Below are 27,687 nucleotides of genomic sequence, written 5' to 3' on the forward strand. Positions count from 1 at the left end.
ATTTCAATAGTGTAGTACTTCCGGCTGACCATAAGATGATAATCACTGGTAACCATATTAGAGAGAAGATAAAACTTCATATGTTGATAGTGGCCCGAACGATTATCCATTTTTAATCCTTTTTTCCATATTTATTTTTCGTTTTGTCCTATACTCGTATTCTTAATTTGCTAGTTTTATTTTGTTTTCTTTATGTATTTCTTAGTTTATTCTTTACTTTCCTTATTTCTTTCTTTCTGCCTTCTTCTCTCTGTTCTGTTCTCATCCATTTTACATTGTGCTTGTCTGACTTCTCTTACTTCTCTCATTGGGTTCAGCATATTTCTTCGAGTAGCCATAGGAGGGTAGTTCATTCTCTTACAGCAACACACGTAGACTATGGGAACGGGAGTTGCCCTTCAGCCTCATCTGCTGAGCTTGCTCAGTAAGTTGGGCCCAGGTTGCTATCGGAATATGGTCTCTTCTGACTTCCCGACGGGGGCCTTGAATACTCTTAGGATACGCTACGACCATAGTCTTGCGTGCAGTCAATTTAGCCAAGTGTCTATCCTTCGTGATTTTAGTATATTTTGTTGGCTTTCCTAAAAACGCTGCAAGACGTCGCTGACCTTTGAGCACTTGTGTAGGTGGAAACGATCCTGTATGCCGGTGGGGAGGTCGGAGTTGTAGTCTGGTGACTCCGGGCAAAGTAGCTGCCTTTGTTCGTGTTTCTGGGTTAACTTCACTTGAAGTAGTATCGGTTCTTTTAAGCAGCTTTTTGACTAAAGTCTCTGTCGTAGATGAGAGACTTTCGCGTTTAACTTTTCTTTTGCGTCTTTATTGTTGCTCGGCCCAGCTTCCTTTCGTTCCTGAGGCCTTTTCCCCGAATCTTGGACGCGGGAGTCTCGGGACTCGGGTTTTATTCTCAAACCCCAAAAACCTCACAGAAATAAGCGGGGAGGGGCCCATTTCACAAAATTCTTTCCTATCTTCTTCATTCTTTTTCCAACTTTGAAGCGCCTTTCCTCTATTATCTTCAACGTTTTCCTTCATCCCGCGAATCATCCAAATAATTATCAAAAGTATAACTTTGAACGGCAACTGGAACTACGACTTTCACTTATACGTTCTACTCGCATGGCATATCAGAGCTTCCTACTTTTTCTTAAGATAAATACTACTCATTTTGAATTTATTGTCAAATAATTGCCGTGATATTCTCATCGTCAGGTTTTCAATATCTTTAGTTCTATATCAGTTATTGGTACAATAAATTTGGCTACTGACTGCTCAATTGAGATATGCAACAATATAACAGAGTAGTATATTAGTGATACATCGGCATTTCAGGAGAATAGCCATTCAGGGAATTTCATTTCAATAGTGTCGTACATTTGGGTGCGATTCTGGGTAACATTCTGACCATTAGATAAAATCACTGGTAGCCACCCGAGTAAGATTTACCTTTATGTATATAGTACATTCTGCATATCAGAATCACGCGGCCCAGATTATATGGGCATGTTTAGTCTACATCATTTCATTACTTTTTGTTAGAGGAATTCACAGAACTCCTGTACTTGGCATAATTTTTTACAACTGTGTTTTGGAAGGATATCACAAATTTTTGTTGCTCAACAGGATATATTAAAGAAGATCTAAGCATTCAAATCTATATTGTTACAGATATAAAATGTAAATACATTGTGACGTCACTTGAAGAATATATCACGTTGTCGCAAATGTTTAATGGCATATAAATTTAATTTTTTAGATATACATAATAATATATATACATTTTTTAATAAAATCTAATTTTCAATCCATATAAGCGTCATTAATGGTCTCGAGTTTGTTGACGCCATGTGGTAAAGGTAAGAGAGGAGAGTGTACAGGATTATTTACGTACCTCAAGCCGTGCGAGCAGCTCAGAGAGGGATCCTATGGTGTGAGCGAGATGCCAAAGCGTCGCTGATTGCGTCCTTTACGCAGAGCATTAGTGCGAACGAATCGGCACTTTCCTCTCTTACCCCACCGCACGGTGTTCACAAACAGGACGCCATTAATGACGCTCAGTTACATGACTCGTTTCGTCGCCTTGGCTGTACCGTCGAATGCCTGTCGTTGCCCAAGAATCAACCGTGTATCTACATCAGTGCCATTCGTTATGTGGAAAAGTAAATGGACGTGCGAAGACAACGAAGACGACGGAACTGAAATAAAATCATCTCGCTCACCATGTTAATACACCCTGATTTCGTACACTAATCGTATTGATCCTGTTAGCAATCGATTCAGAACCCTCAATTCCTACAGTGAATATATCAATAATTTTTTCTCATATATATGGCGGTTCATAAGATATTTTATTCCAAACATAGGTATAAGATTTTACTCGGGTAAAGAGTCTCGACAGTTCGTCACCTGTACAGCCGATTGCGTGTACTTGAGGCGAGACTCGGCTCATGGATATGGTAATCTCGAATAATGGTAATCTGATTTTTCATTAAAAGAATGGATAATAATGACGAACAGATATATGTATATTTACATTTATCCTAATAAATATTTACAGTAAATGCGTAAACTAGAGTACAGTGTAATTAAAAAGTGCAAGACTTTTTCTTACGAATGTATTAAAAATATGAAAAAAATAGTTGAAATATAAATAAACAGATTGTATATATAGTCCAATTTATTCCCCCATGTCCAAAATCTGAATATTATTATCACTGATATTTTTCAAATCTTCATTTCTTAACTCAATTGTTTCTTCCCGTTCGACAATCAACGGTTCACTTATCTTATCACTCATAGATCCTTCTATGATCAACATATCATCGCCATGATACTCCTCCTCACTAATCGTTATGTATTTTTCCTTTTCAAGCATGTATTCCGCATGCTTTCTCTCAAAATGCTTGGTAAGATTACCTTTTTGCGTGAACCTCAAGTCGCACTTGGGACAGATAAAAGGTCGCTGTCCAGTATGGACCATAACGTGTTGCTTCAAATTGTAAACTGAATAAAAAGCTTTAGGACAAATAGCACATTTATGTGGTCTCTCGAAAGTGTGAAAGCGCCTTATATGTTGCGTCAGTTCAGAAATTTTTCGAAAACTCTCATTACAATGGTCACACTTTCTTGGTTTTCCACCCCCATGGCCACCCCTATGCAACTCCATTTCGTTCAAGTCAGAAAAACTCCTACCGCAAATTTCGCAAGTGTGAGGTTTTGCACCCTCCTTATGTATCTTCACGTGTTTAGTTTTATTGGCTTTTTGCGTAAATCGCTTTCCGCATATTTCGCAAGTATATGGCTTGTCACCTGTATGAATTCGTTCATGCTGTTGCAGAGCGACCAATTGTGCAAAGGACTTTGAGCACAATTGACAATTGTATGGTTTTTCACCAGTGTGTGTTCTCATGTGCTTTTGAATATCGCTTGGTCGCAAAAATGGCTTGCTACATATTTCACAACGATAACGAGGATTTTCATGAAAATTACGATGGAAGTTTAACTGTCCCAACTGAGAAAATCTCCTATTACATTTTTCACATGCGTAAGGCCGCTCGCCGGTGTGTACTGACAAGTGTCTCTTTAATAAAGAAGCATTTCTGAACATGCTATTACAGTGGGGACACGGATGGTCCATTTTATACCTGTGACTTTTACGTTTTCGTTTTTGACTTTGCGATTTTTCATTTACATCGTTTGATTTAACAGTCGTGTTGCCGTTTGATTCCGCGCCATCGCTGTTTGTGCGAATTATTGGTATCTCAGTATTGACACTAGAGACATCGCTTTTCATATTCCTAATGTTTAAGGCATCAACATCATCTGAACCATTTACTTCTACTTCAGTGTCCAAATCTGATTCGTATTCCTTTTTAAAACTATTTGATTCCTCTAAGGATATCCTATACTTGCTACTTGACGTATCTTCATTGCAAATACACTTAAGTCGTGTTTCAGAAATTTCTTTATCTGGCAGCGATTCTTCCGTTGCATGGTCGGCATTGCAGTTTACTAATGTATCCTTAAAGTTATTATCTAAATGCTCCACTCCGATTGGTTGATCAAGAGTTTGATCGTTCCTTAATATTTCCGTATCGCGACAACAGTCAATATAATGCATTGTCACCATATGAAGATCGGCAAAGCATTTATGGCAACGTAAACATTTGTACTTATATCTACGCTCCATATATTCACCGCAAAGTATTTGCTCTTCTATTTCTTCCACTTGGTAGCAACTTTCCATTGTCGAATCATCCAAATATGTATTTGGAGCAGTTTCCTCCACGCTCGAATTTTCCACATTGTTTAAATTTTCACAATCTTCACTTTGTTTCTCCACTGTAGGGTCTACAGGAATTATTTCCTGCAGTTGCGCCGCTTGTATGATTTTTTCAATTTTATCTAGTGTCTTTGCTTTTGTATATTTTTCATTGGTTAGTTTTAAACTGTTTTCAATATCTACAGTATCTTGTTTTAGTACTCCACTAGCACATGGCTGATTCGTATCGACACAAACTATATGATGTTGTGGTATATTTTGTTCCAAATCATATTCAGATTCCTCTGTTGTACCTTGACTATGTGATGCTTGTCTGCTTTTTCTATTTACTCGACCATTTTTACATTTCATATTTATCTCGTTATCATCTTTTATACTCTTCACTGTGTTATCATGACTGATCGCCACTATTTTTATAGCGCTATTTTCTGATTCAGATGACTCCTGATGGACTGCATTTTTTGACAATTTATCAGCACGTAAGTTTTCTCGTTCATCTGTCGTTTCCACGTACGTTCCGTCTCCAATGATAAAATCTATAGCATCAATTAATATATTTCTAGGCTCCTCTAGGTTCTTACTCAATTTTAATTCAGCCATGTGTTTTTTATTCTTACGATGTTCTCTTGAGGTACGTCCCTTGTAATCTTTTATCCGATTATTCTTCATATTTTGTTTGTGAATCTGTTGTTCGAGACGTTTGCAGTTAGCGCATTCTTGAATGAGTGAAAGGTATGCTCTGTAGCATGTTTCGCGAAATGTATAAAAGCAATTTATACGATCTTCGCAGTTTTTACATATTTGTTGTGGAAAGGAGTCGTCTTCTTGAACCTAAAATCAAAAAATTAAATTTACATGAAATCAGTGATTTATGCACCATCTACAGTATTAACGGATAACCTATATCTGCTCAAGTTCCATCGGTAAAGAAGAGAACAAAACAGTTTATTTACGCCGAGAATAAGAATTGGATGTTCCTAGTAATGTCTAGCTAATTTCATGTTATATATTAAGTCCCTAAAACAATTATTCGAGAAAAATCATATTGAATGTGTCCGGCTACAAGAAGGAATAAATTCACATACCGTAAGTGATACACAGACCATTATTTTGGCCGAGAGAGGAATACCGTTTATACATGTTTCTAATTGTGAAAATATGGGCGCTGAGTTAGTCTCGTTGATGTCCGTAAGGCAAAGGCGACACTTGTAAATAGAATCCACACTCTTATTCATGACTAAGTATTTCAAACGTCACATAACATAACCTTAAAATGTCACGAGCAAACGACTCTAGAAGGAAACAGTAGTATCGCAAAAACCAGAGATGAGTAGGAAGATGCAAAACGCCCGGGTTTTGGCCAGAAAGGAGTAAGAAGTGCACAACGTCCGAGTTCTGGCCGTGTCACGAGAAGGGCGCTAAATCGTAGCGGCTAGGTCAGAAGTTCAATTTTGTAATCATCGCCTCTGTCGAGCTTACAGATTCCGCTATAGCCGCGCGGCTCATGAACATCGTTCCGGCCGATATTGCAGTCAGCGCGATCATGAATGTAATGCTCGGTGATGGAGAAAAGTTGTCGCCCATTGCACATCCTTCTTAACAAGCAGGCGGTGAAATAAGGTTTTCCGTCCGATCGAACTCTGAACATTTTGTATGGACGTACTACGCAAACAAATGTGTATCAAATAAAATTCAAAGTTATAAAAAATACAAAGGAATATTGTTTTTTACTCTTTATTTCTTATTATGCAGAAAATGAACACTAAAAAAAATGAATGGCGAAACTCGTTGGAAAATAACACGCTGAAACGACCGAAGAAGGTTCAAAGAGGAATATTGAGTTTTTTTGGCGATCATTTTAGTGTTTTTTTCAACACCAGTATACATTATAGATAAATGTCTATTATAAATTTAATTTCACATTAAACGAGAGTCGTGGCAGATTTGGTAGTCCGCTGAATTATAACGCTGGGGGTCTGGGTCGGTCCCCCGGTAAAAAACTTTTTTAAAATTTTGTTCCCTTCATTTCGTCAGGAAAATGTTTCAAAGCTCCTCTCTTTTAGCCTTTCTCGGTTGCCCAAACATTATTTTTAATTTGTATAAAATATTTTTAAAAAAAGTTGTGCCCGGCCTCAAAGCCTCTCCCGTCCGAACACCGAGCAGGCACGCTACAAACTCAACCATGAAGCTCATACGTTTTTCTTGATTTATTCTACTTCTGTTGATTGATAACTATTTTGTTGATTGTTTCGCCGAGTTTAATAATCGAGTACATGTATGGTTATCAAATGCGCAACTCAAATAACTGTTGATCAATCGAACCGTTGCTTGAAAAAGCCTTTGACTGCGCACGGGAACACCTTCGATAATTCAAAATGATTAGCAACAGTGTAATTAAAAGAGCGCCCGATTGTAGACACTTGCGACTTGGATAATGAACGGTTGAATAATTTCAATACTCTGATATTTGCAACAAATGTTGCATATTGAAACTCAACTCATCGAGCCACTAACTGCAAACGGATGCAACTTTTAAGATATAAATAAATGTATCGGTGTACAGTTCAAAGAGCATCCGATTACAGATAGGTCAGAGTTCAATACCACTCGTTACGAAACTTATAAACCCTGCAGCTTTTTCAATTTCTGATTCCGTTTCTCTTGCACGCCAGCTGTGCGAACTGATCGCGACGCGCGATTATTATATTTATAGTCTGAGCAAATATTTTGACACTGACTAAAGACTCTAAATGATGATTAGTGCAAGGATGCCTTTCATCTTACCACTCAGAATATTTTTTAGCTGTAGCGCGCACTATATCATCTGTGAGTTTTCGTAGGAGACTTTCAGCCTGCCAGTGATTCTCCCGATATTCGAATCACATTTGATTGCACAGTACGTCCATACAAATGTTCAAAGCTCGATCGGACGGAAAACCCTGCTGTACCGCCTGCTTGTCCTTTTCCCTTTTCCCCACCGTCGAGCAACCCCATTGTGTTCGCGCTGACTGCAATATCGGCCGGAACGATGATCTTCACCCGCGCGGCTACAGCGGAAACTGTAACCTCGACAGAGGCGATGATCGCAAAATCATACTTCTGAACTAAGCGCTACTATTTAGCGCCCTTCCCGCCCTTCTCATCACTGCAAACGCGTCAGCCACAAAACAACGCAGCCATGTTGGTTGAAACCTACTAGACCCGGGAGTTGCAGGAATCTGCATTGTAAGCACATTTTTTAAATCGAAAAATCAAATTCAAGACATTTTTAATATTTTCATATGACTGATTCTCATAAAATAATTATTTGATATAAAGAGACATGTAGAATTTTACAGCATTTTTATTAAATTTTTTTAAAAATAATGTGCGATGGCCGGGAATCGAACCCGGATCAACTGCTTGGAAGGCAACTATGCTGACCATTACACCACCATCGCACTTGATAAACTTTCGACTCTTTACGAGCTTCAGCACCCACATATATGTCAAATTTTCGTATTCAAATTAATTAAACAAATAGATCAATTGCCGTACTATTAAATTACTCAAGTTTTATACAATTTACGATATCCTAATTTTTGATTATTTTACATTAGGCTAACAAACACTTTAGTGAAGAAACAGAAACGCACTCCTTTACAATATTCATTTTTTTTTTCATGTATATATTCTTCCAATTTTATCAACTGTTTGTTTTGCTACATAGTAATTTAGCAAAAAATGATTGAATCCATGGTTATTGTGATTACTCTTGTTTCAATATTTAAGAATGTCGTGCCTACTGAATTGCTACAAATAAGGGTAAGTCAAACGATGCAACTTTCAAACTGAAAGCGAATATGGACAAATAGCACTAAACTGACGCTATCACATATATCGCAAACTGTCAAATGATACAAAAACAAGTGAAGCACAGCATAAAGGAAATCAATTCTTCTGAAATTTCAAGAGTTAATAAAGGCACATAACCAGGTCGGTACGTGAGGTATCAACCCTGAGGCCTCGAAAAACCGATATTTTGAAATCGAGCGAGTTTTCGGAGGCAATTACGAACCATCGAGAACCCCGTCTCTTTTGTGCTCGCGTTCATGGCGGCCAAGAGCCTCTATCAGTCAAATTACAACCTGACAGACTGACACGTAAATTGCCCCACGACCTATCTGTCCCTATACGCGTACATTTTCTACATATATTCACTATATACGTATACATATTATATACATATAAAAACCCTTTAACACAAGTAACACCCCAGGCCATGGGAAAGCAGATTCTATACTTTCATCCATTCTTTTACTTTTATACTGGCAAACTCAGGTAATTGCCGATCGTGTCGCATCTCAACCTTATACTTACTGAAACCGAAACTTTTGTACAAGTGAACGGGCCACCTAGAGTTAAATACGAAAATGTCATATAAAAACAGAAGGAAAGAGAAATCTCGAATTTCCATAGCAACAATTAACGAACTGACATACTTTAACTTATCAAAATCATTACAACTACAGATGGCACTATAATTATGAATGACTTTACGTAACTTTTCAAAATTATCACCTTTCATTTTATCATTCTATAGAATTCCGGTATTCAACACATAGACCGCCTGGATGTAGGGATGGTTTTCTGTAAGTACTATTTATCCGACTGTACAAATAAATTATTAATCCTATTTAAAAAACATGGCTCACACCTCAGCCACGAGAGGCATATAGAAACGATATACAAAATACGTTTCAAAAGTTTTGCATCTTCGATGAAAAAGCGACGATCGGATTCGCGCGGTCTGCGAGAATCCCGTGTTTGACAGTGATACTCGGGCATCCCCCGGGCTAACAGGTCAGCCCTATCAACCTCACGTCACGAGATCACGCTTTACGACAATCACGAAGAAGCTTCGATCACGACGCACACGGAATACCAGTGCTTGTCTGCAATGCTACACGCAATCCGAGCTGGCATCCCGTTCGTTAACCGGATTGTAGGTACACTACTGGAACTGGCCAAACGTCAGTTTTGTTTCGTTCTTCACGGTGCGCGTATGCGGATTCCTCTTTTGAGGAAAGTTCTCATAGCCAGAAATATCAGTTCATGTACCGTCTAGAGGCGACTCTGAAAAGTGACAAGTCCGGTGCTTACACTTTAAAATTCAACTAGATCTCCATATCATTTTTTGATCTGTTATCATTGACACGGATGTGGTCCATAAGTTTTGTGGTCATTGGTAACCCACAGACAATTATGTACGCAGTGGACATTTTATCACGGACCCATCCTATCACGAATATTACCTTCGAGTATGATAAAGACAGTAATTTAAATGATTGTACGAACATCCACGTAAGAAACCACGTACGATGTGTTATACTGTAATATAGGAACGTCTTACGTGATTGGAGTGACTATACTGCATTGATAACTTTTACAGGGATTTTCAATAGTAATTCTTTTTATGAAACTTGTCACTTATGGTATTAAACGTATATTGATAAATAGCGTTGTTATTTTTTTTCAATTAGTTCAATATTCCTCGTGCAATTTTTTTTGTTTCTCTGGTATAATGATCATCACTCATTGTCAGTGTGTTGAATGACTTGAGCAGGTGATGCTTAGCCCAACGATTCGCTGGATGATTACTGGTTTTATTCGTGGTTGTAATTACAATTCGGGTCTCCCGTTGAGTGACGGACGGCTCCTCGGAAGCTCGCCAAATCTTGTGGAGGCTTTGAAATATCGCTGCCACGGGGATTAGTCCCTTTCTAGCAACCGTGCTCGAAGGAATAGTGATAACCCTTTAAAGTTATCCACAGCTGATATATCGTTATATAATATCGTTTGTACGTTTTGAATAACGCGTGACTGGATGAACGTTATAAAGTATACATTGCATAGATGGATTAATATTTTTAAAGCATGAGTGTTGTCAAACTTATCGTGTCTGTAGTTATCGAGATGAAGAATGAAGGGAAGTCACCGGTAGCATTGAGCGTTCGTATGATCAAATGTTGCGAGAAGATATGTGAGGATGACATTGATTGCGAGGTGAGTTTGAAAAATGTAATAGTACGATGAGTAAAGATGAAAAATACGCGAAGACAAAATTGGGTAATTGTCAAATTCTTTTATACATACAATTAGACGTGTCGATGACGAGTTCATAGAAATCTCTAATATTTTCAGCATATGCAACTGATCGGTGGTGACATGGGTATTTTGACGCAACACGGTGTACGAAATCTCACCCTAATCTGGCCTACCCTAGTAAGTCTAACATATGATAGAATGATCTGAAATTATTAATATTCCTAAAAATACCCTAAATTCATGTGAATATCGAATTTATTGAAAAAAAAAAAATTTCTGGATCCATCGGTAATTTTAAAAATTAAAATCACTCGGTATCGTCGTCAATTACATTCTTCCCGGGACATTTTGAAAGACAAGAAATTTTGTGGAACCAATAAGTAACGGGTATATCCATGGCAGGGTTAGCTGTCGCGTGGGAGTAATATAATAGTAGTCGTTATCGCGATCCTGCAGGGGCGGAGCCGACATGCACCAATCAGCATACTCGCCTGAGTATTTCTGCCGCCACCATGACCCAAACGTATTATCACTAAACGGCAGTGTTACCACCATAACCCCGAATACCATATCCCTGTATTTACGGGAGAATACATATGCACGTGAACGGCCGCCATCATGATTTATGACTGTTTCTAGACTTGCTCTGCAAAAGGACAGAACGAATGCGAAAATCGGCTCGTTGCGGAGGTTTCGGATAGTTGGGAGAAATACTGCAAATACAAAATTGAGCCGTAACGATCTAACCTAACATTTAGATACACGCACTGTGTGGGAGTATAATTGCTGCAATTATCCGTTGCACTTGGCTGCTCGTGAAATTATTGAAACTTATATCCCGCAAAGGGCAATATCAATTTTATTGCACTTTTCTAATTGGTTCCTCAAACTTGGACGTATGATTGAGTCAACATTTGAGAATTTAGAATTATATCCTATAGTACGTGCAATCACCTGTTTTTTTTAGAATAAATTGAAAATATCTATATAAGATGATAGATTCAGATTAACTATGAAAATAAGCTTAGAAGTTGTTCTATATTTTGGATTAATAATTTATCTCTTTCTATTGATAAGTATCTACATGATCGCGTCGGCGAGTGTAATATCAGGATTTCTTATACGTGGAAGAATAATCAAACCGGGGAAATTCGTCAGAATGTTCAATTCGACACAACCGTGTCTCGTCGATATGTTCCGGCGATACTAGAAGGTCAAAAAAATGATGGTCATTTTTTCTTTGAGAAAAATAATGCATTTATCAAAATTTCTTAAATACTCCATTCGTTTATACCAGGCTACTACGATCCTCTGGGGGTGGAGTCGTGCTCCACGGTTGATCTGGATTCATTGGATTCGTGTCGTTCTGTTAACTGCCATATCAAGTACAGTGGGAAACGAAACTTTTTCAATCGAAAATTGCTGAGATGTCAAGTAGTACCAATTTGCATTGCCGATTCGAGCAAAGAACTACCCGACGTGGTAAGTAACGTCTGTATCCTTATTTGTGTGCTAAAAATTGTTAGTGGTTAATATTTTTGAAAAAAAAAGAGAAAAAATCATTTAGCACGTACAGAATTGCCGTGTATATTTTGATGTAAAATAAGCTCAGCGATATGACTCTGCATATTACTTTTCCTCGTTCCTTTTTTTTTGTTCCTATTTTTATTTCTTGGCTAATCGAATGACACATTAATAAGGGGCAAATGCGGCGCTTTATTAAACGAAAGTCATTCAATGCATATAGTCAGTAAATCACGATGGTTACTGACGTTACCTTAGGTGTTAGGTTTAGTTCACAAATCTCGACCAATAACATGCGACTTGGCGTGTTTCTTGACTTCCTATTGCAGGCGAGTACGATTTATTATCAAATTTATGGTCTGTTATGTTACTTACATACGGCTACTTGTCTTAATTATGAATTTTCGCTTAGTTCATATTCCAAAGGTTGAGACGCTTATATTGTAAGCAGTTTTCTTGAGTAATAACTAATTCTCATGTTTATGTCTTTTTTAACGATATGGTCTTTACCACGTCTCAGTATATTAAATGAAAACGTGATAACTGATAACATATGATAACGATATTGTTCCTAAAGTATATAACATTGAAATGTCATATTTCTTTATTTAATACACGAATAGTTATAATTTTACGTTAACTTTTATTTTTTCTACGGAATTCAAATTTGCACAAAAATTGCAGACCTTCATTGACTGCGTTTGGTTCTATGTTTTTACGCATTTTCAGGGTTACGTACCGGCGAGTAATACCTGCCGAGACTTGGAAAACGCGATAAACGAGATGGAAGTACGAGCATTGAGTCGAGGAAATGCTGAGCCTGCTTGGAGATCAGAAATCGTACCACACATAGCGGTTAGTTAACGGACTAATAAGAATGTGCAAATTTGAGAAATTAAATAATTTTTATTTGCAGAATATGTATTGTCATCATGGTTATTCGGATAATACCACCGGTTTTTGCATATGCGATGAAGGTTGGACTTCTCATTCTTTGGGAAATATTGAACCCACCACAGAATATATTCATATGTGCAACGTACAGATGTTATATTTTCCTCGATTGCATAACCGAAGTCTGAAATTATCCCTCGTTATTGTATCCTTTTAAGTTGGATTATTTTAAAATTCTTGTCATCGTATATCGTTATTTAATGGCTTGTGCATTTATCGGGTTATGCCATATACGTTTCTACATTCTTGAATATTCGTCGTTCTATTTTTATGATATCCACGAGATAACGATAACTAATGACTTGCTGGTAATCATACAACGAAAGTCGGCAAAATTATTTTTATGATAAATTAAAAAAAAAAGTATTCTAGTCATGGTCAAGGTCCCACCGAGATTTGAACTCGGATCGCTGGATTCAAAGTCCAGAGTGCTAACCATTACACCATGGGACCGTTGTATCCATGTTTTCGAAAAGAACGTATTTCACTTACACGTGAAAAAACTGATTATTATAAAAATAATAATATTAACTTTTATGCGATTATTATTTATTTATACATTTTTCAAGTTCGATTATGACTAATGATATTGTCAATTTTAGCAAATATGTCTGAGGATGGTTATTAATTGCAGCTTGTTAGAGTTTCTAGTCACCACAGAATTTTACGGACTTTTGATTTTTATTTAAAGAAAGTATTAAAAGATATATATTAGGAAGAATTTAGTTTTCACTATTCGTTTATCCTTAATTAATAAAATTATCATAGATCGCAGTCCTTTTAGGTGTTTTGGCGGTGATGTGTACTTGCGCTATGGTTTACGTCATGAAGGAATTTATACCACCTGGTGAAAAAACGGAATGTGCTCAACAAACAGGACATTTATCCTGTTTTGATAGTTCGAGCAGAAGTTTCACATCTTATTGCTCCAATAAAACAAAGAATGGCAGTTCTCGAATATGTTGTCCGGGTAAGCGCGGAGAATACTAATGATTTGGAAAAACCATAAAAAACAGTACAAGACCTTTCAATAAAATTGGTATATCTATACTAATTTTCTTATTAAATATTAAAGTCATTAATTATACAAAAAAACGATTCTAAGTTATAATTTAATTTCATAATTTCTATAATTATAGTAAAATTAAATCCTATTACATCCATTTCTATGTAAAATTATGAAATCAGAAAAATAGCCTTTAATATAATATCAAAAAAAAAATAAAAAATATAGACAACACAATTGCCGAAACCCGGGATTGAACCGGGGACATTTAGATCTTCAGTCTAACGCTCTCCCAACTGAGCTATTTCGGCTTGTAAGAACTTGTGGTTTCTCTGAGGAATATAATTCGTTATACCCCACTCTAAATATTTAAGTTTGCACGAAACAACTTGATGTCGAGAATTCGCACGATCATCGATTAAATATCGTCTTGTTGCAAAATTATAAAAAAGTGTCAACGTCCGTTCGAAAAAATTGGCGGAATGGCTGGGCGACGCATTGAAAAAAAGGGCCAATTGTTCTGCCCCGTTTAAATCTACTTCCGGTTGGCCAATGGTTACCTGGAAGCTTTCGCATCCAACCGACTGAACTGCAATTAAAGTAATTGGAGCCATTGTGCTGTCCAGAGCGAAAGCTAGCGAACGGCCAGTGTCAGCCGCTTCGAAACAGAAATGTGTACCTATAATAGTCCTAACCATTCCGAATCGAATTTAACTGTAAGTGAGACACGTCGGGTCCACAATAGATTTCACCTTTAAATACTAATGCTGAAATACGGGCGAAGTCATAGCTTCCCGGACGTCATTGTCACCCCGAAACATTTTACATCATTTTCGATACAGATGACTATCCAGAGCGAATTGTGTTTTACCAAACGATTTCGTGAAGGATCAATATGTTAAAGATATTTTTTTCACTTTCTTCGACTAGACATACAACAGCACGTTACCAAAATGGCTATACACGTCTCCATAATTCGTCAAAATTCTTTAATAAACTGTCGTCAACGCAAACTGCGTACGATTAAAACATAAAATATATTATAAATACAATCGAGCACGATCTGTAATAAATTTAATTGACTTCACTGATTGAGGGGTTGCTTTAACGAAGAGCAATTACTTATGATAATATATGAGACTATGAACGATTAAAATGGCCATGCAGCTGTATAGTTATTACTGCAATTAACACGAGATCTAATTACTTTGCTGAATTTGGATCTTATTGATTACAGGTGAAACTGGATATTATTTTATTGTAAAATTATTGTACCATATGCACTATTTTGATTAATACTTTATTTTACGTTTATTGTTCATTCTTTATGAAAAAAAAAAGTATCCTTCGAGCCGGATTTGAACCAGCGACCTATGGATGTCTCGTTTCATACTACTTTCCAACTACAGTCCACCGCTCTACCAACTGAGCTATCGAAGGCTTATAAAAATTGATTGCAATATACACCCACAGACCCTAATTACTTATAACAACCCAATTGCAATGAAATTACACTTATTAACTACGTAAATTTATAATATTTACATAAGAAATAGTCAACATGTGCAATATAGTTTGTAAAAATGTACAAAACTTATTGATGCATCATAGATATCCTTTTAATCATTAAATCTACTATATACGCATAACGTGGCTAACAGTTTGACTGATTTAATATAACAGCACACAGTTCACAATAAATAAGTCATAAATAAAAAATAATTGCAATTTCAAAATTAATATATCTCCTTACTTTACAAATAAAGATCCATACTTATAGAAAAGCGTTAACAATCAACATTACTTGAAAGCTTTTAATTTCCGGTACGATCAATGATTGTATTCTATAAATACACAAAGTGAATATTATTGTTTTTTGATTGCTTGCAGCAAATACTTTTGTGATACATTGCACATTAATGATGGCCATTATAACCGACTGCCACCAATGACTCTTCTTATGTCTTACTAAAGCAAATTTGCTTAAACTGTATCAAACACATATATCCACATACGCAAAGCGTGTATTTGCTTCGCAATAAAAGACTAATGAAGCCATGTTATTATCGGTCATCAATTTGAAGTGCAATCGTAAAACCGGAAGTTGCCAACGATTATCATAGCCGCTTCTGATTATTATTAAAAGCTTATAAAGTCAGTAAGAGAAGCGTAGCGGCTCCTGCAGGTTCGCAGATATTTTTACTGCGTAATAATCAGATTTGAGATTACGATAATTAGCGCATAATATGTAAGATACACACAGTTTTATTACTTGCCCTCATATATTCATGCAGTGCCCGTTTATAGGTCCGCATAACACGGTTTACGATATACCCTATGCACGTACATATGTTAAACTGACAAGTGCACATGCAAGCACTGGGCACACGTATTAACATTATTATTTTCATAATTCTCCGCCAGTTTAAATAATCCAAAACTCTCTCTTGTCACTATTAAACTCTAATGAGGCTCATGGTAAAACATGCAGATTTTTACCACCGTGCACAGTGCAGATATTGGCGACCTTTTTCTTTAAAAATTTTTTTTTAATTCTCTTTTTGAGAGTTAAGCCGGCATTTTTATTTGTCGGTATCCGGCACCGAGGCAGGTGCTCTATTTACATGTCCCAGGACCACGCAGCATCACTATAACGAATCTGAATTGAAAAAATAATTCGCGTCTCATCGATCCAACAGAACTCTGATCTATGAGATCTACTCGATGCTTTTTATTACTGTTAATAAGTGCACCAAATTTTATTAGTATTATATACTATATATATGTATATAGTATATATTTTCAGACTATATATTAGATATATACGCACCCAATGCGATTATTAACTCAATCGCGCACACGAGCCCAGTCCGTAACTAGTTAGGGCAAACTTTAGTAAACAGTTTGAAACAGGGGCGTCAAGAGCCTTCCTATGTAGGCTAAGTTTAAGTTTGCTGGCTGACAGTTTGATCGGTCGTTAATTATATCCCACTCGAGTGCGTAAATTGAGGATCGCACGTAAGTAGAATGCAATCAAGCCTATGCATGTGTTTCAGAACGAATTGACCCATTTCGTTCACGAGGAATTTTATGTGATTTTCTGGAATACACGTATCAGGATATTAATCCGATATATAGATAACTCTAGAATTTTATGTTTTCAGTAAAACCTATATTTCGGTGCTATACGTAATATTTCATATATTTATCCACACGTCTGATGCATGCAACAATTTTAGTGCAGTAGGGGCAACAATGCAACTGCGCTTGGAAAACGACGCAATGCAGATAAGCGCCAAACGTACACAGGATGCGTTCACAACGGCGAACCATGTAGCTACGTCCATATCACACTTGGCGTATCTTATATGGAACGTTTATGTCGTCTGGAATGCATTCGTTGTGGGCGTGCAGCTAGTTATTAAAATTGCGATACAATCTTCCTGACCTAGCCGCTGCTGAGACTGGCCAATTTTTTTTTATACGAGACTTTGATACGCGAAGATTTTGAGGAATTAGCCGGAAACGGGTAAGTTTATTCTATAAACGGATATGAAGTATCTCAAGAAAATTTATTGCTTTCAGTTTAATGGATCATATATTTAATTTACATTCGAAATAACCTGCATGTAGGGATACCCTAATTAGTACTTTGCGCAACGTTTTGTATAATTATAAATAAATTAGTAAGTTGTTAAATTTCGTATAAAAAATAAAAAATACTTTTTTCCTTCATTTGCCTAGAATATATTTTCTATTATTTTTTGTTCTATTATTTCTTATTCGTTTCACGTCGTGTCTGCATTCGCGTAATATTCTGCAGTACACATTGCGCGAACGTGTCCTGCCGAATCTGCGAGATTGATCGAAACTGATCGTCGCTAAAACGAATATAGGTATTAATGCATCGAGATGCAAACTGCAATGCGTGTCGAGTGGGAACGGCGTATTGGGAAGCGCGTGGAGCCAAGGGGAGGTACCTTTGTAATTCCCGCCTTCATCCCCACTTCCGGGACGATTTGTGGTCTTGAACGAGGGTGGGGGATTTCCGGGGTCGCGCCTGTCGCTAGGCTGCACTGTGCGTCTTGTATACAGTGGCGTAAAGTATAAGGTCTTTATACGAAGGTTGGTTGGCTTTCATTCAATTCACATTATGGCATAAGGGTAATCATACAGTAGATGCAATATTTTCTTTTCTACTTATCCATCTTTTATTCATCTTCAAACAACATGATTTTGAAAAACTTGGAATCCCTGGAAAGCCCATTAACAATATAGTTTATTGATTCGTTGTTATAGAATAGAAAATTGTCCCGGTTATATATATGTATGTATTTTTTTATTATTTAGTGGAATATCTGGGGATCAAAAAGTATAATGAAAAGTCACTGTACGTCTACAACTACTTGTGGCATTATGCACTTGTCATATGCACACGTTTACGATCATATATGTATAATGTATATATGTATATCCTTATCAATTACACTTTTTCCACATTCGCTATAACATATAACCCAACTATTTTATTCACTGCAATATGCATCGCGAGCAGGTAATGTTAATTCACCCTGGTCCCTTAACTTCCCAGTGAACACGAATCGAAAAAAGAATGTCTCTCCATCTAAAAGGCCTATCAGCAATCCTGAAATGCAACTTCACTCGTTGGCAATCCATCAGCGTAATCGTCAGTTTTTTTCAACGACGGTTATCTGACATAGCAACAAGATATTCCATTTTTCCAACAACTAAATTATGAAAGCCTACTATGCATCTAGTTGCACGCGTGCTTCATACAGTTGGCTATGTACATGTAACATAAACCCACTATAATAATTAATTATACGTACATTACAGTATCCATCCTACACACATATTACAAATTACTATAAATTACGTAATTTGAAAAAAAAAATCAGTATGGTTGGATGTTCCAAGTTTTCTTAAAATATTAAGAAAAAATGTACTATCATAATTTTCTCTTTGAAACTGGACCGGTTCAATTATTTTGTTTTCATAATTTCGAAAATACATAAAAGTTTATTTACTTAAAAAATCTATCTTATCGTTCAAGATTATTAAAATGTTAGGGAACATGATTTCAGTTGAAATACGAATTATATAAAAAAAGACTTGAACCTGCTATTTATTGGTAATTAACAAATTGCAGCCGCTCGATCAGCTGTGTTGTTTTAAAAAAATCTCAACAAAAATTTCAGACGAAAATTCTATAGGTGTCATCGACAATATTAATAAGGCTGTAATTCGTTTCAACCGATATTAGTCTCCATACGTGTGTATTAATAACTGCGATATAATTATCGAATGGGTAACTAGCTAAGTAGACTGTTCACCTGGTACGTACGTAACTATAGGCATATAGAGGTGCTATAGACTCGGTTTAATCAGATATACCCACGTGTAGGTGGGGCTAAAAAGTTAGAGGTTGATGTATACCACGAATACGTAACTATGATACGCATGGATTTATGTCTCTGGCGTGATACGAATTTTACTGTTTTATTGTTTAGGGTCCTTTGATTTATACGTGGTGATTGTGAAAACGCAATGATTACAGAAAGCCGATGGTCATCCGATCTCTGTTCGTAAGACGAGCGAACAGGTAACTCGATATCATGGCAAAATCATATTTTAATACTCGTCGGCTTTAATACAGAAAAATTCTTCACGGGTTGCAGCTATGATTTTCCGAGTTATAAAGATTCGCAACTAAAATATACAACGTCGCTTGAAAATAAAGGGTCGTTGCTCCCCTTAACGTATACACTGAAAAATTTCCAAGTCAAATATATTACTCGTTCGTGAAAAGTCTTATCTATTAGACGGCTGCGTTTGGCATTTATTATTTTATGTTTCCATAGTTCAAAAGACTCGCTATACCCATTCGTAGCCTGGTATACGTCACTCCATAAAACATTTCATTAGGGTGTGCGGGAGAAAGGGAGAAATTAGTAGGACGTAAAAATAAGAGAAATAAAATGTCTGATAAATGGTATGCCACTACTCTGAATTTACATATTCTTACGATTATCCTACTTTTTTTCTAACATATATTAAACGCATAGGAACTAACTGAAAATTTGATAGGTTAACAATACCAATGTTTCTATTGCTCATGCGACTGTTCCAATTTAAACAACGTACGGTATCGCGATTTAAACACACAGTACTATTACATGGATTTTCTAACTAGATTTCTTACAGAGAATCGTTATTAAAAAATTTAATAATTTCGGAGCAATTCAATTCACTCCTCGGTATTAACTATTCACTGAGCGACACGCGGAACTCGCGATTGACAAAAGTGGCAGACTGAAACTATGCGTCGGCTCGATCCCTTTGCGAACCTGAAGGAATATACACAGTGGGGAACGGGTTCCATTGGAATCTTGCTACACCGGCTGCTTGCTCGGCCCAATTATACCGATCTCAGCTGACTGGCCCTATCAAGCTCACTACCCTTTCCTGTCTCCAAATAAAAATGTGGTGCAGGCAGGTTCGTAAACGACACATCAACTTACGGTCGACTGGCTGGAAAGTAAAAGCGAACCTGCTTAAATGCATCCTCAATATCATGAACTTGAGAAATTTTTTTTTAAACAAAAAGGTAATGCAGCAGGTTCGCAATGACCACGAAGAAGCGGAAAAGAAATAAAATTAAGAAAACTAGGTGGGTGGTATTCTCAAATATTAAATACGGGTCTGTTCGCGGCTATGGTGTAGGTATTTATGTTTACGATGACTCGAAAGACATTTGCTGCACGCCGTGCGAATCGTCAGTAAAGCTGATCATGATTTAAAAGACTGATACGAAGCGTTCATAAATACACTAATAGCTATTGGACTGAAAGAAAAGTGTGTATTTGTTTCGTGGCGTTGTGGCAGCCTCTAATGTGCTCATAAATATATCTACTTGTGTCCCGGCGTGGGCCTCAGCTCGTGTTAGGTCGTAATATGAGCCTAGCATCTGCTTCTATGAATAATCATTAAAAGCACGTAAATAATAGAATACACGAGTATGCTGATTTATACCGCTACCTATTACATCTATCATTCCCGAACTCATTTAAGCAGCGACGTATAAGATGACATAACGTGCACTGCATAACATTTATTTTCCATGCTTGAAGCTACTTTTATACAAATATCAACCAAGAACTCTTGTCGCCATTTAAAACGGTTCTTTGATGCCGATAAAAGAGTTCAGCTCGTCTCTCGAGTCATTTCAATTAAATAATTACTTCTTCTTTTTTGAGGACAATCATGCCGCAGCCATACGGCGGGAATGCGATCCCGAAAAAGCAGCAACCCCGGAAAGGATAATTCGTCGGAAGATGAAGAAGAAGAAGAAGAAGAAGAGGACGAAAGGTAGATAGGAAGGAAGGAAGCAAAAAGCGCTGAGCGTCGGAAGGTAGGAGTGGCAGGTGGCGTCGGTAGGATATAGCGTCGCCTGCATCCTGTCGGACCTGTCTTTCTTACGTCTCTCAACGAAAATAAAATAAATAATTATCGACCGAGTGTCGCCGTTAATGAAGACGGTGTCACTCCATTTTTGGTATTTTAAATAACCGATAAACAAAAATTCGGCAGATCTATAAACTATCTGGTACAGTAAGTCTGGCAAAAGTCTGTAAATTGGGACGATCGACGATGCGTGTACAGATTTTGTATTGAGTAACGAAAATCTACTACGATCGAGCAGCGTGTATTATTAGCTACTTCTTTTTTACTCGACTTCTCCGATACTCATAGATACAGTTGGTACAGATAAGACTTGTAGTAAATTTGTATCATCGACTGCTGTCTATATTGAAATCTATAATTCTCACAATTGACTGACTTTCATAGACCACCCTTAGCAGATGGTTCATAGATCTACTGTGGAGCTTCTTTTTTTGTACAGCAAGCTTTCTTACTGCGGACGAATTATGGTTATTTATATAAGAGAAAATGTACTTGGGGATTTGACATAGGGATTTCATATCCTTTCGAAAGGTTCTCCTTATCGTGTTATACGTTTCGTACCGTTAGCTCCACTATGGACGTGATATTAAAAAGCCGAGAAAAGATGCCAGTAGGTATAGCTACCGTGCGGATCCTCCAGTTAGAACGGTTGGCACGCGTCTCCATTAATCGACGTCACCCTCGGCATCGGCAAAAGCCCAAGGCGGCTCTCGTTGTCCTCCTCGTCGCCGTGCGATCCGTTCTCGATAATCAGATGCGGCTGATCGGCCGCTTATCTTGTGGATCGCTGCACAAATTGGTGCCTATAATAACGAACCTGCTCGTTCGACTCGCTCTTATTCAGGCGGAGCCGCAGCCTGCAGCATTAATCGTTTGCAATCGAAGCGCGTCTCTCCGGATCGGGCTAATTCGCGATGGCATCGGTGTTAGGTAAGTAGCCTGATTAAGGGCTGAATGTGAACTCGCAGACCAAGATCGATGGGCCTCATTGATAAAACTAAGGCCCACTTTGAGTCACCTGCCAAATAGAGTTGATGACGAACAGTTGTTAATTCAAATATAAGTAGACCAGTGTTTGTTCAAGGTTTTGGATCGTTATAAGTAAATAATTAAATTTTTTTAATTAACACAAAAATGTTGGTTTTCGGCATTTTGTACTTTGAAAAGAAATTTTATAAATTCTTACTGACCTATCGATTCGCCAATAATAAAGATAAATAATACACGACTTTAAGTGGCTAGGTGGTCTAGAATGATCTACTCCAATTCTGAAGTGTGACACTTATGGTCTTATGCTATTTTACATGGATCACCCTCTAATACCCAAGTAACAAGCCATGAAATTAGTGATTCGAATCAAGTCGGTATACGAGAAGAAGCAGGGGTCCATCTTGGGGCACGCTGCCTGCTGGGAGCGAGGTGTTCCTACCAACGACCAAGCAATGTAGTAACAAGTTAGGTTATTAATAGCCAGTATGGGATTATAAACGAGAATGATTCTTTGGCGTTGTTCATTTCAAAGGTATCGTTAAGGTTTACGCGTTAAGGTAACCCCCTTTACCAGGAGCGTATGTACGTATATTGAAGTATTATGTAAAAAGGACAAAAATTAAAAATTACATTGTATCCCCTTACGGTAGTACCTATGGAGGATCCAAGAAAATATCTGTGACGCTACGGATATTTCTTAGGTTCTTGGGATGTATAAGAGAAGGCGTATGAGTCAACAGCTAAATCAAAAAGCAATTAAAAGTAACTCAGAGCAACATACGGCCGGGACGCTCGCTGTAAATTAGTAAGGTCGGTACATAAACATCGCGATTCTGGGGAGTCCTTGGTTTATGCTGGTATCAAATCTTGAAAGAATCGGCGCTGCTTTGTCGGAGTGCCCATTAACATTTTGCATAAGACGGTAACCATAATACGGTGAATCCTCTTAGGCTAATATACTCAAAACTGATATTTACGCTCATTCGGAGCATTTAATTTTATCGAAAAAAATGTTTGCCATTTATTTGAAATAAAATTCATTTCTGTCACTTATTCTCGTCATAAGTCTCCGTGGTTGATTTGTTAGTACGAATTATGAATTTAGTATAGTTCACCCGAAACATATGTATCCCAGTGTCAACCGGTGACACCTACGGCACGAGAAGAGTAGGTAGGAGCATACAGCGAAAGAGTAAGAGACTTCGTTTTCATACGTGCAACAAGCTTTTTGCATTCCTCCTACTATTTAATACCGCAGTCCGTATCACTAACAAATTATTCCAGGAACAAATTATTCTTGGAACAACGTGGCCGAGTGTAGTGGCCCTTTCGTCTGGCAGAGACACGTGTTAGTATCTTGGTGACTACCCTCACCAGAATCGTATCTTGTATATAGTAGTAGAGTCAAAGCCGGTCTTACAAGAATCCTCGATTTACATTAGGTGGACTATACCAATTGTGCATATGAAATATTGTCAATGGTATCTACGACAAGAGTTCAGTTTAAATGGTGTTGATAGTTTATGCCGAGGTCCAATCGCTGAGCACTCTCTGAGCGCTTCCGTTCCTGTATCGTTGCACTGGGTACTTTGCGTGCCACTGTTCAGCAGCCGTGTCTTCGGTAGGTTGCACGCGGAATACGAGGAAAGCGGAGCACGATAGACATCGTTGTAATTACAGGCTCGATATGAGGTACGAGGATTCGTATGTATTCACATTGGTACTCTATGCAGGTAGAGCGATCTTGGATAATTTATCCAGTTAAAAAAATAATTTACAGATATTTTCTTCTTTTAGCCTCTTCTAGCCGAACAGGTGTCGTTCATTTAAACCGTCTTTGGCCTAAAAACTTAGTCTGCTTAAGAACATTTGAAACGCGTAGATTTGTCGCGAGAGTCGTGTGTTTTTAAAAGAGGCGACTTTCTCGATCCTTATTCGGGATTTAATTCCTGGAGGATCTTGCGGGGCCTCACAGTGCAGGCGCCCTGAGGAGATCCGGTATATCTCGCAGTGGGTGACCTCCAGCACTGATACTCCGATGCCGAGATGCTCCGATACTCCGACAGCTTGATACTCTGATACACCATCACCATCAGGTTCCCCGTCAGCGAAGTAAACGTAGCGGGGGCCAGTTTTGCACGTCCTCGCCATAAGTAGGAGGCGCTGGTATCCCCGTGCGTCTGTAAATAGCTGGAACGGCGTCGGTGTAACACAAGAGCGCACTATCCGTTACGAGTGACGACGTTTTTACGAGCGGCTCAGATTGTAATTCAAATATTTATTCGCCGCGGCTCGTTTGGGGCTGGTTTACATCTTAGAGGAATTGGGGTGGGGCCGAGGATTAAAAAAAGGGGAGAATGCCACACGCTGCGTCAGACCCGTACGTCATCCCCAGGGTGCGAACCCCAAGATCGAATTGCCTTATGGATTAGATATCGATTTTCTTAAAGATCCACTTTACTCGTCCTACAATATTTCTCTACTTTATTATACTTCGCGAAGAGCTCCTTGCGCATCTGACTTCCTTTCTTGAAATGTCGGAAGCTTATACACGAAATGGTGTCTATTCTCCAGCTTACCAGAAATACTATAGGACGTTCGTCATTGTCAGTGGCTCTGCTCGTGGTTCTCACATTTAAATGAATAATGCTCTTGGAGAAGCCTGTAGGAGGGATGAATTTCTACGCTGTTTACATCGGCTAATGGCTGGGAATCTCTTGTAAGATCGACTTCTCTTAGATCATCGTAAAACACTTTTTTGAATTTTGTTCAGAACACATGGGGCACCTCGAGAAAACGACGGAATGCTGTTACTTGCCTTACCGTATAGTTGGAAAGTATGTCCACTTACCTATGCAGGACTGTTCTATTAAAACGCATCAATATTGTATGGCACTGTTCCATACTTTTCTAAGATTTAAAATCTCTGCATACGTTTTTCTAACAAAAAATGATACATATAGATCGATCTAATCTTGACTCTTAGAATTCTTGACTGATAGTATATTTAACTGATAAGTATTTAATCGAGTCCAAATAGATGTACGCCAGACTGGTCCCCGACATCTCTGATACTTGATCATTTTTACTGAGGCGCTTTTTAATCCGACTAATGCATTTGAAGTTGTACCAGGCTTCTATATAGATCAGTAAATACTACACTGACGTAGGGAGAGCGTCGGTGCGTTTGGGAAATCGTCGAAGCACGCAGTTTCTACCATTACAGTATTATGCATTTCTTGTTTGCGCATTACGATAATACAAGGCTAGCATGAGAAATTAACATTCGAAAATCCTCGCTAAGTATTTAACTAATTGTGTGATATTTAACGAAGCGCATCAAGGAGGAAGAGAAGAAGAAACCGAGGTGGATGAAGAAGAGAACAGAAAAGGAGGTCACGATGTTGGAAGAAGGAAACGAAGCAGAAAAGGAACAAGAAGAGGAATCAGATAGAGATAACGATAAAGGAAGAAGGTACGCACCCGAATCGACCGGGCGAATCTGCCAGGCAAAATATGTCTGAAAGACTTATCAACTCGCGTTAATATTCAGACACGCGCCTTACAGATACAGACTATGAAAGCCTAAGGCTTCGTGCATAGTAGTCAATATAAATATCGCGTTACGACTCAAAGTACTTACAATTAAGTTAGCTTTGCACTCAATGCTTTTTACCGCGTGTCGGCTTCCCCATTTGCGTTATTTATGCCGCGTTTATACTAAACGAACTGTACCGCAAACGAAGCACCTGCAGTCAGTACTTCTTACCTTCATACCAGCGTGAGGCTTATTATTTCTGCGAATTACAAGCAATTAATGTTATTCTCTCGGTCGATGTCATATAAGGTAGGTTTTGTCTTGTCGTAAACGAAATGATACAATATTGTCTGATAGTGGGGGTAAACGTGTTCCACACCTTGACGCGGATACGTATGTGTTACATATAACTACAGAAAATTCCTTAATGTGTGATTTTCTGTTCTGTGTCTAAACATGCACGGTCGATCAACTCTGAATTTATTCAAGAACGTGCTTTCCCGGATGAAAATAACATTTATATGTAATCATATAAAGCGGCAAAAAGTGACTTATTTTTTAATATATGCACCATATGTTTTGAAAAAATATAGTTTTTATATTGTAAACTATACTTTAATACAGATTCATTATATGTTTAACGTATATTTTTCTATTATATCGTGTTTTTGATAACTATTTAACTGACTGATCAGCTGTTTTTTATTTTTCACTTTAAAAAATTTACATTTTTTCCGAATTGACTTTTTTTTATAAATGTTACGCAAATTTTGCAAGAATTTTTATCGCTATGTAGCAAACGCTTCATAAGCATTCTTATGCGACTATATGAATTTGTGTAATCTCTCCTGTTGTTCTCGAGATGTAAGCGAGGAAAGTACCGACTCATCTGTTCGGCTTACTTAATTCGGGGAATACCCTGTTTATACGGAGTACTTATTGTTAGTCAGATGTATACAGTTAACGTTACTTAATGGCCATAAAGGAATGTTTAAGGAAGACGAGCGAAGAAGTTATCAGTATTCAATTTGAGTTGTTCCGGTCGAACGAGTCTCGCAGTTGCCATCATGAAAATCATATTCTAGTTGACTGTGTTGGCTATAGTTATTTTTGCTCTTAGTGGAGAAGTATCTGCGCAAAGTAAGTAACAGTAAAAACGAATCTGTGGAATTTTACGGTTTAGCTACATGGTCTATTTGACGACTTAACACGGTCGATATAAATTTAAAGTTATTACTTATTTTTATTCATAATCCTTTATCTATCCTTTACCTTATCTAATCAAATTTACCTTATATTTATTTCTTTTTTTTTTAGGATGGTGCAGAGGTGTCTTTGATCATCGGTAAATTATTTTGCTATTGCTCTCAGTCATTTACAGTACAGTTATATACAAGGAATATTTATCTACGAATTTCATAGTTCAGATGCCTGGTAGACCCGTGCATAGGAAGGAAAATAATAAAGCATATTCGACAGAATAACGATATTTCATTTCCACAATGCTGTGCACGAAATATTTGTGGTAAATCGACAGACACTACCACCAAATCTTCAAAGAGATGGTGATCGGATCAATCGGCTGCTAACGAATCTTTATGCATAATTGTATCATCCACACTATAACAAAATTATAACTCCCATGTTAAATATAAATTTAGCCATAAAATATGGTTAATATAATACCAGACATTGGCAAAACTTACTTTTATTATTTACTTGTTTATTGCTTAAAATAGCAAATAAAGAAATTAATCATTTGGGAAGACAATGAATTCTCGAAGAAAGTACAGGAATCGGAAGGCAATAATAAAAAAAACAAAT

The 27,687-nt window shown here is 37.5% G+C and overlaps 2 protein-coding genes and 4 non-coding genes across 11 annotated transcripts; 1 reads left to right on the top strand and 5 right to left on the bottom strand.

The window, feature by feature from the left end:
• Nucleotides 1–1,638: 1,638 nt before the first annotated feature.
• LOC107274758 (zinc finger protein 271) lies at nucleotides 1,639–7,159 on the bottom strand. 3 transcript variants are annotated; one of them, XM_025091931.1, is made up of 3 exons: nucleotides 5,365–5,754; nucleotides 4,897–5,110; nucleotides 1,639–4,815 (listed from the first exon to the last, which is right to left on the bottom strand). In XM_025091931.1, exons 1-3 carry the CDS (start codon nucleotides 5,512–5,514, stop codon nucleotides 2,675–2,677), a joined length of 2,505 nt encoding a protein of 834 aa, XP_024947699.1. In that variant the 5' UTR covers nucleotides 5,515–5,754; the 3' UTR covers nucleotides 1,639–2,674. The 3 variants fall into 3 exon arrangements, with proteins under 3 accessions (XP_024947699.1, XP_024947700.1, XP_015609724.1); XM_025091932.1 differs by lacking the exon at nucleotides 5,365–5,754 and adding an exon at nucleotides 7,064–7,159 and having other exon boundaries at nucleotides 1,639–5,110; XM_015754238.2 differs by having other exon boundaries at nucleotides 1,639–5,110.
• LOC107274759 lies at nucleotides 5,224–27,629 on the top strand. Of its 4 annotated transcripts, XM_015754239.2 has the most exons (14): nucleotides 5,224–5,365; nucleotides 8,051–8,083; nucleotides 8,862–8,910; nucleotides 10,227–10,324; nucleotides 10,463–10,543; nucleotides 11,444–11,579; nucleotides 11,664–11,848; nucleotides 12,620–12,745; nucleotides 12,807–12,989; nucleotides 13,613–17,379; nucleotides 21,128–21,239; nucleotides 25,661–25,800; nucleotides 27,181–27,208; nucleotides 27,286–27,629. In XM_015754239.2, exons 1-10 carry the CDS (start codon nucleotides 5,279–5,281, stop codon nucleotides 13,832–13,834), a joined length of 1,200 nt encoding a protein of 399 aa, XP_015609725.1. In that variant the 5' UTR covers nucleotides 5,224–5,278; the 3' UTR covers nucleotides 13,835–17,379; nucleotides 21,128–21,239; nucleotides 25,661–25,800; nucleotides 27,181–27,208; nucleotides 27,286–27,629. The 4 variants fall into 4 exon arrangements, with proteins under 4 accessions (XP_015609725.1, XP_015609730.1, XP_024947701.1 ...); XM_025091933.1 differs by lacking the exons at nucleotides 8,862–8,910; nucleotides 21,128–21,239; nucleotides 25,661–25,800; nucleotides 27,181–27,208; nucleotides 27,286–27,629 and having other exon boundaries at nucleotides 5,269–5,365; nucleotides 13,613–15,164; XM_015754243.2 differs by lacking the exons at nucleotides 5,224–5,365; nucleotides 8,051–8,083; nucleotides 8,862–8,910; ... (2 more) ...; nucleotides 27,181–27,208; nucleotides 27,286–27,629 and adding an exon at nucleotides 9,277–9,622 and having other exon boundaries at nucleotides 13,613–15,164.
• Trnag-ucc lies at nucleotides 7,648–7,719 on the bottom strand. The gene has a single exon. It is a non-coding gene; the product is annotated as a tRNA-Gly (tRNA).
• Nucleotides 13,226–13,297, bottom strand: Trnaq-uug. The gene has a single exon. It is a non-coding gene; the product is annotated as a tRNA-Gln (tRNA).
• Trnaf-gaa lies at nucleotides 14,089–14,161 on the bottom strand. Its single transcript has one exon. It is a non-coding gene; the product is annotated as a tRNA-Phe (tRNA).
• On the bottom strand, nucleotides 15,194–15,290 carry Trnay-gua. The gene is made up of 2 exons: nucleotides 15,254–15,290; nucleotides 15,194–15,229 (listed from the first exon to the last, which is right to left on the bottom strand). It is a non-coding gene; the product is annotated as a tRNA-Tyr (tRNA).
• Nucleotides 27,630–27,687: the final 58 nt, after the last annotated feature.

The sequence above is a fragment of the Cephus cinctus genome, unplaced genomic scaffold, assembly GCF_000341935.2.
Source record: "Cephus cinctus unplaced genomic scaffold, Ccin1 Ccin1_scaffold0101, whole genome shotgun sequence".
Classification (NCBI taxonomy): Eukaryota; Metazoa; Arthropoda; class Insecta; order Hymenoptera; family Cephidae; genus Cephus; species Cephus cinctus.

Bases quoted from the DNA above. Each gene is read 5' to 3' on its own strand.
- LOC107274759 (XM_015754239.2), top strand. From the start codon at position 5,279: ATGTTATATATTAAGTCCCTAAAACAATTATTCGAGAAAAATCATATT. The intron at 12,746-12,806 runs GTTAGTTAACGG...TTTTATTTGCAG, and splicing joins AAATCGTACCACACATAGCG to AATATGTATTGTCATCATGG. The intron at 12,990-13,612 runs GTATCCTTTTAA...AAATTATCATAG, and splicing joins TGAAATTATCCCTCGTTATT to ATCGCAGTCCTTTTAGGTGT.
- LOC107274758 (XM_015754238.2), bottom strand. From the start codon at position 5,514: ATGAATAAGAGTGTGGATTCTATTTACAAGTGTCGCCTTTGCCTTACG. The intron at 5,111-5,364 runs GTATGTGAATTT...TTTTGATTTTAG, and splicing joins TGGTCTGTGTATCACTTACG to GTTCAAGAAGACGACTCCTT.